The 21,394-nt window shown below is 42.9% G+C and overlaps 1 protein-coding gene across 1 annotated transcript in view; it reads right to left on the minus strand.

The window, feature by feature from the left end:
• Positions 1–21,394, minus strand: part of LOC147689669 (retinol dehydrogenase 12-like) — a 191,418-nt gene that overhangs the window by 102,193 nt on the left and 67,831 nt on the right. The window contains exon 2 of the mRNA XM_086937131.1: positions 7,689–7,807. Within this exon, the coding sequence (XP_086793257.1) occupies positions 7,689–7,807 (119 nt within the window). The remainder of the gene's footprint in view (positions 1–7,688; positions 7,808–21,394) is intronic.

Below are 21,394 nucleotides of genomic sequence, written 5' to 3' on the forward strand. Positions count from 1 at the left end.
TGCCAGCTCCACCAATGATAGTAACAACACAACTGCTAACCATCACACTCCTACAAGAGTGACAATTCGGAATATTTCTGGCCCCCAAAGCTATAAGGATCCTGACGTAATAGTCATTTGTAATGCAGATTGAATTATTAATTAACTGTTGCTGTGGTCATCTCTAAATTAGCCAGACAGCACCACTTTGTGGCAGACAGTCAAACTGAGCACCAGGAACCACCTGCTGAAATTAAGCACTGCATCTGACACAAAATGAACTACTCTGGATCAGCAATGATACATTGGTGCCGATAACAATCTTTTTTTAGTTCCGGCTAGAGAAAAGTTTAACTTTCTACTAGATCAGTGGTTATTAACCTTTTGACTGCTGTGGACCCCCACTGAATCAATACAGGAATCCAAGGACTCCCCCACTGATTCATTATTGGAATCCAGGGACCCCAGGCCTAAGCAATTTCTATGATTTAAACCTCAAAACAATACACAAAAATTCTGAAATTAATACAAACAAAACAAATGCTAATATATTGATATATTTAATATAATACTTAGTTTCATTCTGATGAAATATAGAAAACGTTTTCAAAAATTTAGTTTTGCTTCTTTATTTGTATATAAGTTTAATTTATTGATTTTGATATCATTTAGGGGCACATGCGTCAAGCTATTTTGCGATTGCAAACAGTGCAATTCGCAAAAATCGGCCATTTGCGATCACAAAATGGCCTTTTCTACTGCATGAAAGGTATTTTGATTTGCAATTTAGGTAATCGCAATTTTATGCTATTCCCTACATTGCAAATGCAAATAGGGAGTCACAATTTGCAATTATCTAATGCACATGCAAGAAGCCTTCCTTAAATGCAAACTGTGCATTTAGGAAACGCTAATTAACTTCATGTTGATGGTAACCATTTGCATACTTTGAAAAATGCACAAAACTGCATTTTTCAAAGTGCCATGTGGGCATGTGTGTGCCTTACATGTGCACCTTTTATTTGTTAGGGGTGCCTCAGGGGGGCCCTAGGCCCCCAGGCACCCTTGCCTTTGCATTAGCTAATTTGCGATTAACAATTAGGTAATCGTAATTTAGGCAATGCAAGACTAGGAACGAATGGAGTCGCAATTACAAATAGCGATTCCCCAATTGTGTTTGCGTTTCTTAAGAAATCGCAATTAGAGAATCGCTATTTCCTGTCTGTTTTCTTGCATTTCATTTTGCTATTACCAAACACCGATTTCTAAAAAATCGCTAATTGGTAATCGCAAAATGATACTTTCATGCATGTGGCCCTATATGTTGTAAAACAGTTGTGGGCTCAGTGAGTAGACCTCACTGACCCCCATGGCTCTTCGGACCACCGGTGAAGAACCACTGTGCTAGAGCATCTGCAATCAATGAAAAATATACAGAGACAACCACTGGGCTGCCCCACAGTCATGTCTTGCATTTCAGACCTTCCAACACACATGACAGTGTTAATGTGAGTCACGCCCTATCAGAGAGGGTTCCAAGGTCCTGTGTTGAGGCTCTACACAGCTGACGCTCATCGGGGGTTTTGCAATTTCCCCAGGGCATGCGCATTAGCGACATCCTGCGATTCTGGGTAAATCACTTATTCTCTCAGTGCCTACCAAAAAAAAATGAATGTGTACTTGTGTAACATAACTGGTGCTCATGTAAAGCTCTCCAATACCTTCGAGTCTTGTTCGCACTATATAAATCTGCAAGAAAAAAAACAATAATAATGCCATGTCCTGGAAAAAACCCAAAATCACCCCCGCTCCATCTGTTGCCATCTCCCTCGACGCGGTAAAAACGTTTGATAGGGTGTCCTGGTCCTTCTTAAAACGCTGCATGACAGCCTTCAATCTGGGAGATCCCTTCATTGACATGGTAATAGCCTTATACTCCGCTCCCTCCGCTAGAATTGCCATAAATGGAGTCCTCTCTGATTCCTTCAAACTAGAACAGGGTACACGACAGGGGTGCCCCCTATCACCGGCATTATTCCTACTGGCCCTTGAACCCTTAATAACAGATATCCAACGAAATGAAGCCATCACAGGAGTGTTATTCGGAAATTCACAGGTGACTCTGACGATATCCTGGTGGTCACAGAAAAACCAGAGACGTCAATCACAGCACTTATGTCCATGATAGAAGAATACTCTATGCACTCTGGTTATAAATTAAACAGGGATGAATCGGAGGTGAAACTCCTAAATATCTATGGCACCAGAGACATGTTGGGTGACTCAGGCTTATCATGGTAGACCGGCTTCATTATATATTTAGGCATTGAATTTGGCACCACTCTAATTGAGACACTTCACCGCAACGAGTCCCTCACGTTAGACAAAATTAAATCACAACTCGACGGTTGGTCCCCACGCTTTATCACCTGGTGGGGAAGAATTGAGACCATTAAAATGATGATCTCCCCCCTAGTTAACTATCTTATTTCTATGCTCCCTCTCACCCTTAACCAAGATTTTCACCACAAACTTGATGCCCTACTCAACAAATTCCTGTGGAAGGGTAAGAGGGCGCGAATTAGTCTGAAAAAGCTCCGCCTTGACAGATCTCTGGGTGGAAACAATTTAGCAGACTTCAGATCAGACCAGACTGCCTTCCTTGCTAAACAAGGCTCCTATTGGCTCTCACCCCCTTTAGAATATTCTCCAGTTTGGCTAAACATAGAGAAAGCTCTCTTTAAAAATCTCACCCGAGCGGCCACCCTAACAGCTAACCCTACTACTGCCTCCGGCTCACATTCCATCTTCTGAAACACAAAAACGGCTCTCCTTAAAATTGATAAGTCTCTAGACCATAAGATGAGACATTCGCACTGGGAATCACTTTGGTACAACAATACACTACAATACAAAGGGAAACCACTACTCAATGAAACATGGATCAATAAGGGCATATTTTTCCCTCACCAGCTCCTTGGTGTGAGGCACCCCCTCACTTTCCAGGAACTACAAACGAAATTTGACCTGAGCCCTCTGGAGTTTTATAACTTTTTAAGTATCAAGGCAGCAATAACTAAGGCCAAGCTATCTTCTACACCCCCAACCCTACCAAGGTACCTCATTAATCTGAATAAACCGGGTCATCAGGTTTCCAGAATATACAAGTTACTACGCCCACAACAATCATCTCTCAACAAAAACCTTACACAGTTCTGGGTTTCACACTCCTCAGTACCTATCTCGGACTTGGATTGGTCCAAAACCGGGGAATCAACCACGAGACACAAAATTAGCCCTACACTTTCCCAGAAAAAGTTTTGGCTTCTCCGCAAAGCTTTTTGGACACCAACGCGCCTCTTCTCACATAAGTTAAGGGACGACGTGATCTGTTGGAACTGTAACGATAAGCACGGTGACCTAGAACACCTCTTTAAACATTGCGACTGTGTTATTCCCTTTTGGGATCAAATATTCGCCTTCCAATCCGAGCTTTTCCACATCTCGCCCTCCAGAGAGCTCTCCACCTTGGTAATCGGATTCCTTAGAGACCCTACCTTTACGGACAACGACAAGGCCCTCCTAGACTTACTCCTCACTGCCGCCGTAAAGACCATTCTTAATAATTGGAAAGACACTAGAAAAGCCTCTTTTAAATGTTGGATGAACTGGATTACCGACTTGAGAGGGGCTGACAACATTTCCCTTCAAAATACCCCCTGGCGCCCCCCTCACAGACAAATGTGGTCCACTCTTGACAACTACTTCAGTGCACATAAACCCCCTTGAGCTGTATCCCCACCACGCTGCCCTTAGATACACATCCTTGATCGCAGCAGCTCCTACATATACACCTACTTATTTACGCACTATACCCAGTGCGCTACTTACTTCTTACACGACGGGCGGCAACGTCAGATGCCTAATAGTAACCTCAGTTTCTGAGAGATGTTGCCTAAAACATGCCTTTAATCTGCAATGACCATACTTATTTCCCCCCCCCCCCCTCCTTATTGTTCTTTATTTCTTCCGCTGCGAGTAAACTGTCATCGGAATTGTACTTTCATTTGCTTATAATATGTTATTTTATTTCTGTCTATTACGGTACCTATGTATATTTTGCCTTGAACAACCAATAGAAACTTTTGAATTGAAAAAAAACCCAATAATAACAATACCCTGGGAATTGTTACTTATCGGATGCGATAAATAACTCCAAGTAAAAAATGAATTCGCAAAATTGTCAATAACTTAAGGATGTTGGTGCTTGCGTCATGAACTCTGCATGTCAGTCGTTTCCAGGCCTCTCCCAAACCCCGGTAATCTCGTCAGGTTTGACCTGCCAATGTATACTTGAGGGAAGACTGCGGTGGTCGGTGTTTTCCGACAAACTTTTAAATGCATATGTGTGATAACAGGTGTTACTACACCTATCGCAAGAAATGGGGCTGCTGCTAATCAGACCCTTTGTAGTACGTTTGGAGGGTCTACTCTGGTAAGTGTCAGACTCTAAGCCCGCCCCTCTTCTTGGCCTCCCACCCTCATTGGCTGATAAGACATGGATGGGGTTCGAGTCCTTTCCTGACCCAACTCTCTCATAGGCCCCTCTTCCTTCTCCAACACGGTGGAAATATGTTGAAGGTGGTGGTAAATGGTGACCTCAAAACACGTGAGAGCATCTACCAATGAACAACAGAGTGGATGTAATGGTGCACCCGATTGTGGGTCCTAACATAACACACTTGACAGCAGGTTCCTCTTTGTGCAGTAAGGGCTGTCCAGTCATCCGGGGCTGGTACGTCCCGTGAGACCAGCTGACGCTTTCGCTGCCGGGAAGTGTCAATGGAGCTATTCATTAGAAGCACAATCCAGGCTTTGGGGCTGTGTGGCTGGCTGCCCACCGGACATTTGTCCTGCGGATCTAATCTGCCCACCGTGCCTCCAGCCTTTCTGTGCAGCTCTTTCCAAACATTTAACAAATGCGTTCACTATATGACTCTGAACATTTTCCAAAGTAAATGATATTACAACAAGAAAATATTCCAGTCTCATTTACCCGCTGCTGGGCACCTGAAAAGCTCACACCCTTAATTGTCCTACATGTAGCGTAACGGTCAGAGCAGCCGACTGTGGAAGTGGGGAACCAGGTTCGAGTCTCGGCGTCGCCTCAACATCCTGCGATTCTGGGCAAATCACGAAATCACACCGTGCCTAGCGAAAAATGAATGTGTCCTTGTGTAAAGTTACTGGTACTCATGTAAAGCGCTCCGATACCTTTGGGTCGAGTTCGCGCTATGTAAATCTGCACACACAAAAAATGACAGGGTGGACATTGATGATTCCATACATTCCTTCTGTCCTTGGGGAAAGCCATCGATAGACACAACAGTTGGGAGCCATTAAAGCTATACCGCCTATACATTGCAGGTATATTCTTTTTTATGTATTAGTCTGCCACATGTATTTTCCTATTCCCGCATTTTTTTCCTGCGACTCCTGTAAAAGCCTTGTGAAAGCGCTGCAGCTGGCAGGTCATCGACTTGCTTAGATGTCAATATTTAAGTGCATGTGAGTAGCTGTTTCTCAACCAGCGCACAACAATTAAAAGAAGTTAGGAGATTTATGTGTTCATCACAGCTCTGTCCACTTGGCAGCATTTGACTTGGCCATTTTGTATGTATAACTTTAGTTGACTGACTACAACATTGAGATAATGTATTTATTGAGAGTCCTTCGTTTGTTTCTGATCAATGGTAGTGCATCTTTAGTAAGTGATACGGTTTGTAGAAATCGTTTCTTTTTGAGGGATAAAGGAACAGCATTTTTGTGTGAGCGATACAATCTTAAGGGCAGAGCCACGAGAATTGTGCGGAAGAGGAGGAGCACATTGTGCTGCAAGGTGTAGTGAATTATGAGGCAAAAAAGGCAAATTACGGAGGTAATGCAGCACATTTTGTGGAAGTATTACCTCATTATTTTGTCTTTTTTTTCACGTTAACACTATCTGGGCAGATGTTTCAGCTCATTCGTGCCAGTCTGACACCCAAATACAGCTAATAATAACCAGCCGCGGCTCGTGGAGGGAGTTCGGTGGGGCAGGGAGGCGGTGCGGGGGAGGGGCAGGGCGGAGGATGGTAAACAACGGAATATGGATAATTGCAGGTAAGTAAACAATTCAATAAATAAAACGAATTTCGTAGCGCGCGCTGCATCGCATTTTGTGATGCAGGGTGCGCTACGAAATTCGTTTTATTTATTAAATTGTTTACTTACCTATAACAGAAAGATGTCCAGTCAACCTTTGCAAAGGGCCTTCAACTGCTCAGCAACGGGAGTTGCCACGCTTTTAGTAACATTTTTCTAAATAAAATCTGCAAATCATGCGGCAGGTGATGGATTATGGGGTAACTGAAGCAGATATACAATAATGCAGGAAACGACGCAGGGGCAATATTGCATTATTCCACTGGGCCTGATTAAGGGATTCATGGTCTGTGATTGACAAAAGGGCACCCCCCCCCCCCCCCCCCCCCCCAGAGGCAAGGAGTGCTCGCACGATATGTATAAGAGAACGAGAAAACAGAAAAAAACACATATGTGAGCAAAATATAAGGCTCACCACAAAGTACCCTGATAATCCTGTTCAGTTCTAGCAATACCTATGCTGCAAGGCAGTTGACTCGGTACCTGTGCTACATGGTTCGACAGCACGATCAATCCTTTCTCCTGCCATCCTTTGGAATTCTTTGCCGGCCCACATTCGGGGGCTTAATAACTATCTCGAATTCAGAAAAGCCATTAAAACCTTTCTCTCCCCCACTCCGTAGGTATCTCTGGGTCCTTTTCGAGTTTGGTCACCTCTCTGCTGTTCAGCGCTGGGACGCCTCTTTGTTGCGCTTTATAAAACCTCTAACATAACATAACATTTCTACTGCATCCCATCACTACCAGTGTGGGTTGCTTGCACTTGGGTCACTGAGCACCATCTACTTTTTCATATGTGTGCTATGCTATGGTGATGATAGCCACACCTTTCATATACGTCAGCATTGGAGGTGGGTGACCAATGATAGCTCGTGCCTAAAGCCAGCTCTAGCTCAGCTCGAGGTCCTGTTAGAATCTCGAGCCCATAACGAGTCGAGCTTTCATGGCTTCTGGCTCCCACCGCTACCCAGATGGGGCGTTAAGGCCAGAGCTGATGACTTTGGAACTTTGAAACCAGGTTTGAGTATTCCCACCAGCTAAACAAGTTTTTCTTACAGTCACTAGCGACTACAGTATTAATAAGACGTTGTCGACGTGTACCATGGAGCATATATTGTAGAACACTTTACAATTACCTCTTTTCACTGCTCCTTGGTTGCCGAGTTTGACACTGAAAAAGACAACTTCACAACTCCTCACTTCTGAGAAGAATCAATCTAAATGACTTGAATGGATGGAAGTTGTGTCGGTACACTTCTTTAAAATGTTGAAGCTAATAGTGGTGGAATGACATTTCCTTAAATTTAGATTTAAAAAGGGATTCAAGTGGAGTTCCCTTCCATATTGCTGGAAGTGCATAATTACGGGATGAATACCTAAATCTACGCGGGGTCTTTTGTACTATGAAGGGGATGTTCGATACCTGTATTATTACTACTATGGTACACTCTCAAATGGCTTTGTTTGGTTTGTTGTTGTGATGAAATTCAGAAAAATATACTTGCCTCGATGGGCGAGGTCTCTGGCTGTTTCCTTCCCAATCCCTGTGTTTGCCCCGGTGATGATCACAACTTTTCCATGGAGTTTGGCTTTTGACTTGCACACACCTCCAGCGATAAACTTCCTAAACGAAATCATCATTAATTAAAAATTCAGGAGGTCACTTTACAAGCCACAATACCACAATCAAACATTAAATCAAAGCATAACAAAGAATACATTCATTAAAAAAAAAAAAACTCCTTGGTGGTTATTTTTCATTTTTACCATGATCAGAATACAGCAGATTCCAAGCATCCAGTGGAGGAGGGGGATAAGTAGGAAAGAGTCTGATTATGCTGTGAACAGTTGTCAAAAGAAAGGTAATGAAAAACCAGGAATACTATGGTTAAAGGGTTTGTAAGACCAGAACCTAGGAGGTGCTGCCAGTACCACTGATTGCTTCTCCATCATGACAATCCCCCCATCTCTGGATGTGGCGCATTGCGTTCACTCATTTCACACAAGAGTGCAGACCTTGACCAATATCCCTTGTAGGTACCACACTTTTCCTCACATCTCTCAAACACGGTTCAGAAGATGTTCCCTCTGTGGGCCTTATACTTTCACCCAGGAGGAAGGAAAGATGTTTAGGTGCTTGCAAAGCACTTTAACGCCGCACTACTGTAGACCTGATACAATATGATTCAGACGCAATAGGAGCCTATTAATGCAGATGCCTAAAATCTGCACATTATTGGACATAACCGCTGGCCACAAATTACTAATTAGCAGAAATACCAGAACTTGTTTCTGGTTTTGATAGGCCCACTTTTAACATTTCTGCCATTTTATGATCTGGCTTGACAGCGCAGCTTTTGCCACTAATTATGTGAGCATTACCAGGAGAGGGTCTTTGGCTCCACCCACATGTTGGAAGTCAGGACTACGTGTTCTTATTGGCCAGAGGTTGTATGCTTCCCCCAAAAAGTTCTTGCCTTCCACAGAGCTGTGATCATTCTGTTTATTTACCAAGCTGCCTCAGTTTGAACTTTCAGTGGCACACACATGACCCTGTAATGCTATTAAAGTGTCTGATATAACTAGATAATTGATATTAAAGTGTCTGAGATAACTAGATAATTGATGACGTTTTTTATTGGCAGCAGAACAGGTGGAAGGAAGGCCTTCATTAACCTACATGGAGGTTTAGGTCTGGCTTGACATTGCAACTGTCACCTGACCTTTTAACCTAGACCAATATTACTCTACTAGATAACAAAGGAGAATAGCCAATACTGATAATCAAACACTTCATATAATTTTAAATACAGTACTTGAAACAGCATTCAAGACCAAGAGCTAGTTAATAGCTTTTATTATTCTTTAATAACACAGTTGTCTGCAAGAGCGATAAGCACTGATGTTAAGAATTATTTTGTTGCTTATCCCCAGTTTGTGTACATTACCTTTTTTCTAAATAATATTTGATTTTGATATAGGAATGTACCTTGTGCGTGACTAATTATTAAGTGACAATAGTGTTAAGTGCCCCGCAGACCTTGGCTTTTTTCCTATTTTTTCCTTTTCCTTGTTTGGTGCTACATTGTAAATATTGGAAAAACTTTTTGTAAATTTTGTACCGCTTTAAGCTATTGTACCCCCTCTACCTTTTTGAATGGCTGTATTGTGTATGCTTGTGATATGTGTGATATGTTGAATGATTCCCAAAGTTGACCTCTTGTTGAATATGTTCTCTATGTTTGTTTTTTGGAATATGCATTCGCTAAAAATATGATTTTTGCGTTGATAAAATCTTAAAGAATAATAAAAGCTATTAACTAGCTCTTGGTCTTGAATGCTGTTTCAAGTACTGTATTTAAAATTATATGAAGTGTTTGATTATCAGTATTGGCTATTCTCCTTTGTTATCTACTATTACGGCTCAGCCTTGCTGATTAGAGCCAACCCTTAGTTGTTTCCTGAATATTACTCTACAGCTCTTTGCGTCCAAACATATACATTCCCCTGCTATCTGATTGTGATGTTTTACTTTACCATACAACATTCCTTTAAAGCCAGACCTTTTGCATTGCTCGTTTCGTTTTTCTATTAGCCTTTCAAATCCGCAGATACATCTAGGGAATACACCAACAGCTCTTGTTATGCTCTTGTGTCCCGGAGTTTCACTTCCTAGAACATGTACAATATCTCTGATGATGTAGACACAAACCAGATAATTCGCACCACTGTCCTCTGCAATAGGTATTTCCATTTAAGTAGATGTAGCCCTTTCGTAATGCTAAGGAAGATAAGAGGGGTTGTACATGTGACACTACCCCGTGTTTTAGGTTCATGAAACAGGGCAACTCAACATACAGTGTTCCCTCTCATCACACATTAACCTAAACTTCCTGAGTCTAAAGAAACTTGACCAGGAACATACTTGGAGAATTTAGAATCATATTTATTTTAAAAAACTACCATGAAATACAAAAATGTGTTCAAGATGCACCATATACCCATGGCCGGCTCTAGGCATGTGCAAGCTGTGCACCTGCACAGGGCCACCAAACCCCAGGGGCCTCCACGCCAATATACATCCTTAATATATTAATCCTCTGAGGATGGATACATATTTGCGTGGTGGCCCCTGGCAGGGATTTGGCGGCCTCTGGCTCTGTTCCACTTCTAAACTCCCTGACCCCCTCCCCTCTTTACTGGCCTGCGTGCTCCGCCCCGCCCGGACCCCATCTTCCGGGGCCCCCTATCTACGCTCCCTGCCCAGGGCCACCATGAACCTAGAGCCGGCCCTGATATACCTCCAAAATATAAAGAGGTTTATCTGGCTCTGCCTTGAGTCTCTTTCATCACCACAAGTGGCCCACATACAGGGCACCCCTTCACTGTCTGGTCAAGGCTGGAGCTCCCTCGTGCATGGTAGGACTTTGCAATAGTGTTTATGGTTTCCCCAAAAGGTGTGGCTGATGTGCACAGGTGGTGAGCCCTGTGTCTTGATCAGATGCCGTAGGGAATCAAGTTGGGTCCAGATTTTTATGGAGAGAGATTTAAGGGTTGCCAGAAGGCAGCTGGTTTCTGGGGTGGATCCTGCAGGTAGCCTTGTCGGAATATACACGAGGAAGACGAGTGAGCCAGGAAGTGCACAGTGAGAATCGGGATGGGGCGGCAATGCTGTCGGCATGGCTGTGCGGTAAGATTAAAAGCCAGTACTACAGTGCTGTGCGTTGAAGGCTTGAAGATAACTGGGGCTTTACAGTCTTTAGTGATTACAGTACAGACCTTTGCCCCAGCTTTACAGTATTATTTTTTTTTTTTTATTTTTTTTTATTTAAAGAGTTTTATATAGTGCTGGCTAGACCCGAAGGTATCAGAGAGCTTTACATGAGAATCAACAATGTAACAGAAAAAGATCTACAATTACACAATGCATCAAAAATAGGAAATACAATTAGGAGAGGAGAGAGAAAAGTAGTGGAGGGGGCAGGGGAGGTGAGAAAGGGAGGATAAGGGAAGAGACAACAAGGAGAGACAAAATAAAGTCTGTCTAAAGACCGACTGGGTAGGAGACAACCAAGGAGGGAATTCACGGTCCAACTCCCATATAGCTAAACAAGGTAGCTCCATCGGGCATCAGACAAAATAGTTCAGTCTCAATACATTGAGAGAGGAGAGAAGGAGAGACATAAGTAGAGGGAGGATGCGGGAAGAGACGACAGGAGAGACGAAAGGAAGTTGGTCTAAAGACCGACTGGGTAGGTGACATTCAAGGAGGGAATCTCCGGCCTGTCTCCCCTATAGCTAAACAAGGTAGCTCCATCGGGCATCAGACAAAATAGCTAGATCTCAATTGATGAGGGAAAATTCACAGATAGACAGGTGGGGACTATGGAAGAACGATTATTCTTAGCCAGAATAAGCACATCCATAAAACACTACTGTGGCCATCCACAGTCCTCTGCTTCTAACCAACCTTAAAGCAACCATCACTCACAATCTCACTCCAACCAATTTTAGAGTCCCTAAGCACGCTAGAACTTTCCAAAAAGTTCATTATTGGAGTAAGGAAGGAATGGAAGTTTGTACTGGACAAAGAGCTAGTAGTTGTAAGGTAGAACCTCCTTGGAGAGATTTCCACGCGCACTTCTGATCTGGGATCCATCTTTCTAGAGTGCAAGGTATGTTGTCCTGGGCAAATGACTTGCATCCCAGACATGCGTTCTGGATGTTTTAGGAAGATGCTCGCCAACAGGGTTCTAAACTCTCTCTGGGCAACAGGATTACACCCAAAGTGCAATGCCGATTGTAATCGGTGATTACTGTATCTATAATTAGGCCTTGACACCATAAAGAGCTGGTAAGAGCTGATCTAAAGTTGCTGACTCTAATAACAGCACCACAGTGGGGAGACATTTAAACCAGCATCTCTATATATTAATCCCTTGGTGCTACTGATTTGACTTCCACGTCAAGAGCGCTAACCGCAAGACACTATTGACGGTAAGGTCACGTCAAAACACCTGACACGAGTGTAGCAGCTGTTTGTGCTACTCCGGTGCCCCTACCCCCGTCATACCCCCATGGACCAGACCCCACTCCGGCCTAGAGGGGTGTGATGGTCCTGCAACTAACTGATGCAATTGCTGTCTTTTAGAAGCTATCTTTTAGAAGCTCAGCTTTCCAGCAATACCTCTCTTGGCCTGCAAAGCATCTGGCGATCACAGTGGATGTGATCGCCTGGTGCTTCCACTAGACTCCAGGGATTATTTTGGGGAGGGAACAGCTCCCAGGGCCATTGTCCTTTTTTCCACACCCCCAGTGGCATAATCTGTCATTCAGCTGCCCAGGATGTTTACTTCAGATTCTCCCCTCCCATCAAAAACTTCCCTAGTCACTAAGGAAGTAAATCAAATTAAAGCAAGCATTTGCAATACAAAGGGTCTCACAATTACGAGGTTTTGAGCTTTTGTCACCGTAAATGACAATGCTTTTTATTTATGTGTGTAAAAACCTGCAATAATAAAACTCATTGTCATTTGAAATCCCAATAGGTCAAAGTTTCTAAAATGCGAGACCTATTGCACTGCAAATGCTTGTTGTGTACAAGTGCCCCATGCTGCGCTTTCACGTCAATAGAGGCCACACCCCTTTCTTTAGACGAGCGGTGTCTATAGAAAGGTCCGTAGCTGCTATTGAAGTTAAAGCGCGGTATGGGGCACTTTTATTAAAAAAAAACATTTGTTTATCAAGTTGATAAATAAATGCTTTTTTTGTAAAAGCGCCCCGTGAAAGCGCTCATGGCGCCCTGAATGTTGCAGGAAAGCATGTAGTGCCTGCAGTAGGAGAAATGCATTAAAAAATAGTACCTACAGACTAAATATGACATACCGTGTAACAACCAAAGCAAAAGGACAATTCCTCATGGAAGATTACAAATGAAGATAAGGCGGTACTAAGGAGGGACTAAAAAGCCTATTAATGAATCAGAAGCCAGCATTTTCGTAGAACAATGACACAAGACAATGACAAATATGGGCGGGCTTCAAGTCCAGACTCAAATACAGGAGGGAGGGGATGATTGGAGTGGTATAGATTGGATTTTGCTGGATTGGGATGGATTTGATTGGGGTGTGGGATTGGACTGGAGTCGGGTGGATTGGATTGGAGTGGGGTGGATTGGGTTGGAGTCAGGCAGATTGTTTTGGATTAGAGTGGGAAAGATTGTTTTGGATTGATGTAGGGTAGACTATTTTGGATTGGATGAGGGCAGATTGGAGTTCAGAACATTGCAGTGGGGCAGACTGCTTTCTATTGGAGTGGGGCAGACTGCTTTCTATTGGAGTGGGGCAGATTCTTCTGGATTTTGGTGGGGCGAATTGGAATGGGGCTGATTGAAGTTGGATGGGTTGGTAGGATTGGAGTGTGGTGGTTTAAAATGCACTGTATTAGGGTGAGTAGTTTAGATTGGGGTGGATTGGGTTAGATAGGTCTGGGGGATTGGGTTGAGTGGATTGGTGTGGGTGAGGTGGGGCGGATTGGAGTATGGTGGATTGGGGTGTACCGCAAGATTATGTGTTAAACCATTATTTCAGAAATTACACATAAGAAAGAAACAATGTCGCTATGTAATTACATAATCCTCATCTTTTGAGAACAGTGCCCACTATCAAAAATAAAAGAAAACATGAATGCAAAATGAAAAAAGGAAGACTTGCCAAAATAAAAGAAAGTTAACTATAGAAAATTAATCTTTGCAATTTTGTTTGTCCTGCTGGGCATGTTTCTGCCTGTCATATGCCTTATGTTTGCAGGGCATTAAATGCTAAAAAGAACAAAATAGTACCTCAATCATGTCAGGAGCAGCGGACGGGTACTGATTAAGTTGAATCAATCAGTGTTTGGTCCCTGCTCCACAGAGGAACGGAAGCTATGTTAGCCCTACCTTGACAAATTACGAGGCTGTAAAGAAGAGTGACACACAAACCGACTAATGATAGGCAACAGGCGGGCTTCAAGCCCTTTTCTGTATCCAAGAGTGTCTCTGAACGAGACGCATGAGCTAGCGCATGCTCTCGCAGGCTTGGCTCTAAAAATGGGGTGAGGGCAGCCTACCATGATATAGGGCCTCAAGGGGACAATAAAGTCTTCCTGGCCCATTCTGACATCGGGCCCCATCCCTAAAGACTCCACAGTCTTTCTGCTCCCCTGTGAATTAAAGCATCATTCTCTCTCTGACAAGAGAGAGGAAATTTTAATTCTTCTGGGCACAGTTTTTACGTATTGGCCAGCAGACTGGGGTTAAATCCCAATTTTGTCCCACTTGCCAAGCTGAATGGCTGGAGTATTTGGGCTTTGGGTGGGCTGCTACACAGGAAATCCTACCATTTCTGAAAACTAGATACCCAGGGAAGTTCAGTATGGTGTGTCTTGTGTGGATCCCACAATGCTATCTTACCTATCATAGGCTGCAAACTTCGAATTTATCTAAAATCACTAATTTTTCTCACATTTCATTGACATAAACCTTTGGAATCTGCAGGGATCCTCAAACTTTCTACCATCCAGCTTTACAACACTTGGTGGATCTTTTTAGCTAAAATATGAGTTCTATAAGGCCTCCAGGGCAAAAAGAAATGCAGTGGGATCCACATGAATCACACCACCCGGACTCCCCTGGATGTCTAGTTTCCAGACATTTCTGGGTTTGGTATGTTTCCCTGGATGGTGGCTGAGCTACAGCCCAAATTCTGCAGCTACCTGAATTGTAAAAAAAGTGTTGATTTTGCTTGGTGAGATGTGATGTCACAGGTTGTGTTTTTGGAGCATACAGTTCTTACTGTCAGATATATGGGACTACAGAATAATATAACATTTGTTATTACTAATTGGATTTCTCTGCATTATTTGGTTATAAATGTAAGCCAGTGTGAAACAAAGAAGTGACTTTGAAACATCTCCTCTGAACCACAGGATAGCAGGGGTAACATCAAATTCAGAGGTGTACAAATAGCCACTGTTTCTCAACTCAGTATCTTGCGTACATTTCTAAAATGGTTTCCTTCTTACCCATTTTTTAGGTTGCGGTCTACCAGACAGCATAGCTGTCTAGCTGTGAAAAAGCATCTTGGAACTTTCAGAAAGTTGACCTGGGAATGCATTCTGACTGTTGCTTGCTATTGGCTTTGTTGTTTGTAACTCACGATTTCTGCTTTTCGATTTGCTGGCTATATTTGCTTTAAGCTGTGCAGCTTGAGTTCATGTCTCCCAATGCTAAAGCCAAGTTTACACTTTTCTTGCACAAACTCACTTTTTATAATAAATAGGCCTTTAAATCTTGTCATCTCGTCACATTCACTGGGCATTCAAAACTGAGGTCAAATGTCAGGCTTTGTTTTCATGGGAGCTTGGTGCTTATTTTGCTTTCAGCTGACTTCAAAGTCAGAGAGATTATAGGAAATAGTAATGCAGCGTACTTTCGCCATGGAGCCTGCTTGTGAGGTTTTGTATTTTATTTTAGACATAGCCATCTCCAAAGATATCTCTGTCTTTAGCTACACAAAACGTTTGCATGGTTTTCCAAAATTCCTCTTCTTTGGTGAGTCCATTGAATTTGTGAAACTGCCTTTGTAGGAAGAAAGTACAAAACTGCATTTCAGTCTTAGCGTCAGCCTAACACATGGTGATCTTGGGCACTTTACACTACTTACGGCCCATTCACTGTCAAGCACAGGTTAAGATCTTTCCACATAAAAGAGCCAGCCACATTGTAACATAATTTATCAATGCTTGGTGTTCACTTTGCTGCTTTATTTATGTCATATGTGGCAACTCGTTTTGGAAAGTTGGATACTTTGTATGAAAGCTTTTGTATTTTTGTTTAGCTGCACAATAATTATGAATTCCATCTGCAACTGTGACTTTTTCAAAACACATATATAAATGATTTCCTCATTTGTTTTACAGACATTATATCAATGGAAGCAGGTGCAGTGGCACAGGGGCCAAAATGTCTAGGAAACCCACTGAACACCTATTATTGCTATATGTTACTACTAAACAAGCAGACACAAGTGCAGTTACCATGCAGGCACTGCTGCCATGATATTAATGGTGCAGCAGGTGCAGTGGCACAAGATCCAAAAGCTCTAGGAAACCCACTGAATACCGATTTTAGCTTATTTTAATACTGAGCAAGCAGTCACACATGTATAATCAACTTGCAGGCACCAAGGTAATGATTTGAATGGTGCAGCAGGTGTAGTGGCACAAGTGTCAAAAGCTCTAGGAAACCCAATGATCACCAATTATTGCTATATTTTACTACTAAACAAGCACTCACAAGTGCAATTACCTTGCAGGCACTGGGGTCATGATTTGAATGGTGCAGCAGGTGAAGTGGCACAGGGGTCAAAAGCTCTAGGAAACCCACTGAACACCTAGTATTGTTGTATTTATCTGCTAATCAAGCAGTAATTAGTGCTTTGTTGTTTTTTTTTAACCATTGCACCCAAAGTCACACATAGCCTAAAGTATCACTGTAATCAAAGCTGTAACATATTGGACTTTTCTGTCTACCTACAACTTATGTTACATTCAGTTATTCAGAAAAGGGGGTGGTGATGAACAGAGTGTCTGAATTAAGCAGACCACTCTTACCCAGTCCAAAGATCAGGGCTTGATCCATCACCGTTTTTTAGCTCACAGCACCATCCCAGCTCAGAACTTGGCTATATGCAAATTAGTCTGACCCTGGCCCAGTGCATCATGGGAACAGGGCAGACCAAACTACCAAGCCAATTCTTATACTGAGAAGGAAACAAGCTACCGGGGACCGGTTTCTGGCATTTCAGCCGTCTTCGGCCCGGCTTGCTTGAATCCTGATGGTGCAATGAGCTAGGGACTCACATCTGAGTATACCCTTCCACGCTTATGGTGGACAAAAATTATTCAGAAAAGGGGGTGGTGATGAACAGAGTGTATGAATTAAGCAGACCACTCTTACCCAGTCCAAAGATCAGGGCTTGATCCATCACCGTTTTTTAGCTCACTGCACCATCCCAGCTCAGAACTTGGCTATATGCAAATTAGTCTGACCCTGGCCCAGTGCATCATGGGAACAGGGCAGACCAAACTACCGAGCCAATTCTTATACTGGGAAGGAAACAAGCTCCCGGGGACCGGTTTCTGGCATTTCAGCCGTCTTCGGCCCGGCTTGCTATGTTACATTCAGAGCATTTATATGGCTAATTTTCACAGTTTTTGTTTAGTCCTAAAATGCTTCTGAATCTTGGCACACTAACACACTGGAAAGGGCATTCTCCATTCTATAACATTAGCACATTAGCCATTGTGTACACTATATAAATACTTATAACTTACCATACAGCATGCCATATCAAGTTTTGGCAAAGCCAATAGGTCCCACCTATGCGAGATCTATTGGCTTTGTCAATGTTTTTGATGCATATTATTCAGTAGCGCTAGCTTCAGTGCAGCATAAATGAAAAAAAGCACTATAACGCGGACAATGCTGGCTGTCATACAGTTTTTTTACATTACAACATAACTAAAAACCATTAGCAAAGCCAACAAATCTCACATAGGCATGACATATTGGCTTTGCCAATGCTTGTCATTCATTGTACTTTACCATATGAATTGTTGTACACAATGGAAAATCATCATTATAAGCTGCAACTCAGTTGTTGGCCTTGGGTATCTTTAATTTTTAGGAGAATGAGATTGCCATTTACACACCCTGCAAGCAAATGCCAAGTTTTATATAGTGCTATGAAGAAATATGATCTGCAAAATCTTCAATGTGTAGATTTAAGGATTTTGTCTCCTGCCCAGTTGGACCAAAGTTTACAAAGAACACAGATGTTCTCACAACGATATGACCCCAGGAAATTGTGGAGAGAGGGCAGACCCCTATGCAGTGGCCTTAATTACCCGAGCATCTGCTCAGTTTAATTAAGGCTGGGATGTCCTAAGGGAAAATACCTTTGAGTTGTAGCCTACATCAAAGCCCTGCTTCTACTACTGCTCAGTCCGGCGTTCTTCACTTCATTTTTAGGTCTCGCCTATCCCATTCCACAAGGAATGGATAGGGGAGAATTATAGGAGGCAAAATAAGTTCTCAAACCAAATGCGGATTTCAAACAGTGCATGTGCTCGTGAATGTGCTTCTCCTGAGCCGCCTGCCTCCTAGAGCTTCACTTCAAAGGACTTCACTTCAAAGGCTTCGCCCACAGCGTGCGCTGCTTCACTTCAAAGGGCTTCACTTCAAAGGCTCTACCCTCAGGCATTTCTCCTCCCACAGACGGACTGCCGTACTTTCACTTTCACGGCCGCCAGGCCGTGTCTCGCATTTCTCCTCCCTCCTCCCCACAGCAATGCCAAGAGCTTGTTATAGAAGCAACTATAAAATCAAGACAGAAAATAAATCACCAAAGGGACACTGGAGGTGAACATAAAATAAATATCAGGCATTCAAAGTTAATATCAAAAATATTTAAAATAAGACATACTTTGACCCGAATTTTTCATACAGAAGCAAGTAACTATTTTTAGGAAGATGTGACAATGTGCATAGTCTTTGTGCACTTACTCAAAATAAGCCAATGGGTAAAGTCGGCTGACAAATGCCCCATCCAGCAGCTTTGGTGGACGAAAACAGAATGTGAATGAAAATGTAATAGATGAATGTATTATGCACACTGACCAAATATACCCTCTATGTATGTATATCATGTATGAATTAAAAGAAAAAGAAAAAACAATAGTGTGGTGAAAAATAACCCTACATCGAAGGCCCGAGGTAAAAAGTACAGTTAAGATCTAACCACGAAGCATAACAGATAACAAAGGTGATGATGAGAATACCTTTTAAACTAAATCCAGTGCTTTAAAAGGGCAGGTACATGTAATTAGTGCCTGCACTTCTTAAATTTGAAAGGGAGAGTGCCTACCCTTCTTAGCAAGATTGTAATACGTTTTTATAGAAGAGTACCTGCATTTCTCAGTAGCAAATAAGTACTCTTGGACAGTGAGTACCACTTTCCTATTTCCGTTTAAAGCTCTGACTAAAACCATTTCCTTATTTCTGTTGTGAAAGTCCGCTCCCGTGTACCCACCTTTGCTCTTACCACGGCTCGTTTTGAAACGCACTTGCCTTCGCAGGTGTGCATCTCAATGACTACGCATTTCTTAAGCATTGTTCTTATGGTTACAGGGACGCGTCTAATTGATTGGTGGCTCCTGATGTAGGCGGCCTCACACGTCCGTTTAGGCACACTGACTGCCGGGTGGCATATCCCGCTATCGTATTTTACGCCGTACTTGTATGTGTCGACATGTCACATGCATTGGCCTGGCCTCGATCATCTTCTCCCTCACTGGTTGCAATGAGTCGCCAGTAGCCCAATGGAGCAGACCTCTCTGAAGATGGTGAGAAAGAACCCATATCTCAGCAGCAGCCCCAGTGCCCTATGGATGGACATTGGAGGTGTATTTGCCTACAAGAAAGTTACTTCTATGAGTATCTACTGTTGCCTGCTATCTCTGTTTCTAAAATGAAATTAAGATTTCTCTAAAAAAAAAGCAAATTTTGCGTAGCACTAACCTGCATCCATGTGGCGACTGCACAGCGTCTCTTTTGTATATTTGTACTTCATTCAATATGGCTACATGGTGTCAGTAGTCCTTTCTTTGTGTTCTATCTTCCCAACCTCCCATAGTATCTAAGAGTGTTCTATCTGGTATGTGAAGATTCCAGCCTTGGCAGTTGATGGTCTGGTCAGCTATGAGATTTACTGCTCTGCTGTTTATCTTAATAAATCTATCTTAATAACTTGAAGACGTGTCCTGCTGCCTACCTAAACCACTTACAACGTTTTGGCGACATTCTGCGCTGACCAAACCAGAGGAGCAGACCAGTGAAGAAGACCAAGAAGAACTGGGCAGCATGAGCAAGACCTCACAAACAAGAACCCACCTAACTGCGGCCTGTTACAAGGAGAAAAGCAACTAAAAACCTTTGTATCGCAAGAAAGCCTGAAGAAATTAGCCGCAAGTTATGAGAAAAAAAATCAACCAAAGAAGTGTAAGACTGATCAGCCACAACCGAATCCTGTGAAAAGCTTGAATATAAAAAGAAAGTAGCTGCAAGTAACAGAGAAATCCAAACAAGACATCGTGGCACTGCAGTAATTAAATTGTCAACTCTAAGAAAATCTCCTGTAAGATTGGAAACTGGTAACTCTTTTTAATATGCCAGAATTATTTCTCATTTGCTGTTGGTATTGTAAGCCTAACAAGTACTTGATCTGGAAAACAGGCGAGATTAAAGCCAAGTACTGTTAATGACACTCGCCACAGTTGCTGCCAAAAACGAGTGATTTACAAGAAAAAAATAAAGAAAGAAATATAAGAAACCAGTCGTGAGGAAATCTAAACTAAAAAGAAATCTGCCGCAAGTAACAGAAAAATATTTGTAACAGAAGAGACTGCTTGCCTCGCCTCCCAACTGTAGCACGAAGCAAGAGGAAAAAATACCGGGAGCTCAAAGTAACTTGCCGTCCGGTGGCTTTCCACATCTCCGCATAGTCCAAGAGCTGTGTGATCCTCTTGAGGTGCTGCCATCATGATGACTGATGATGTCGTGGAATCTCCAGGAGTATTAGCGGAGAACCAGAGCGTCATCAGCATCCAGCGTCTTTGCATCAGCCTGTTTCCAACCTCTGACCCAGCCTTGGCAGTTGATGGTCTGGTCAGCTATGAGGTTTAGTGATCTGCTGTGTATCTTAATAAATCTATCTTAATAACTTTAAGATGTGTCCTGCTGCCTACCTAAACCACTTACAACAGTCTCACTGTGTTCATCCCCTTGAGAAGAGGCATACCAAGACACGCTCGTCAGAGCACATAAGCAGAAGCTGGCGGGCACCCGAATTAACAGCCAGGGAGCTTGAAGATACACTATGCAGCTGCAGCCAGTGCAGCTAAGAGCGGTGGGGCCATGTGGGGGAGATTTTAACGGATGATGACGAGGGAAAATTAAATAAATAATTAATTTTTCCTCGTCATCGTCCATCGAAAACCACGCCGCCATCCAGCCCACTGTTCTTATTTGCACGGGCCACGGCTGACACCATGCTCTGATCACCGATGTTGCAGTCAGAAAGCACAGTGTGCACGAGCCAATGCACGTCCA

Source organism: Lissotriton vulgaris, chromosome 9 (assembly GCF_964263255.1).
Source record: "Lissotriton vulgaris chromosome 9, aLisVul1.2, whole genome shotgun sequence".
Lineage (NCBI taxonomy): Eukaryota > Metazoa > Chordata > Amphibia > Caudata > Salamandridae > Lissotriton > Lissotriton vulgaris.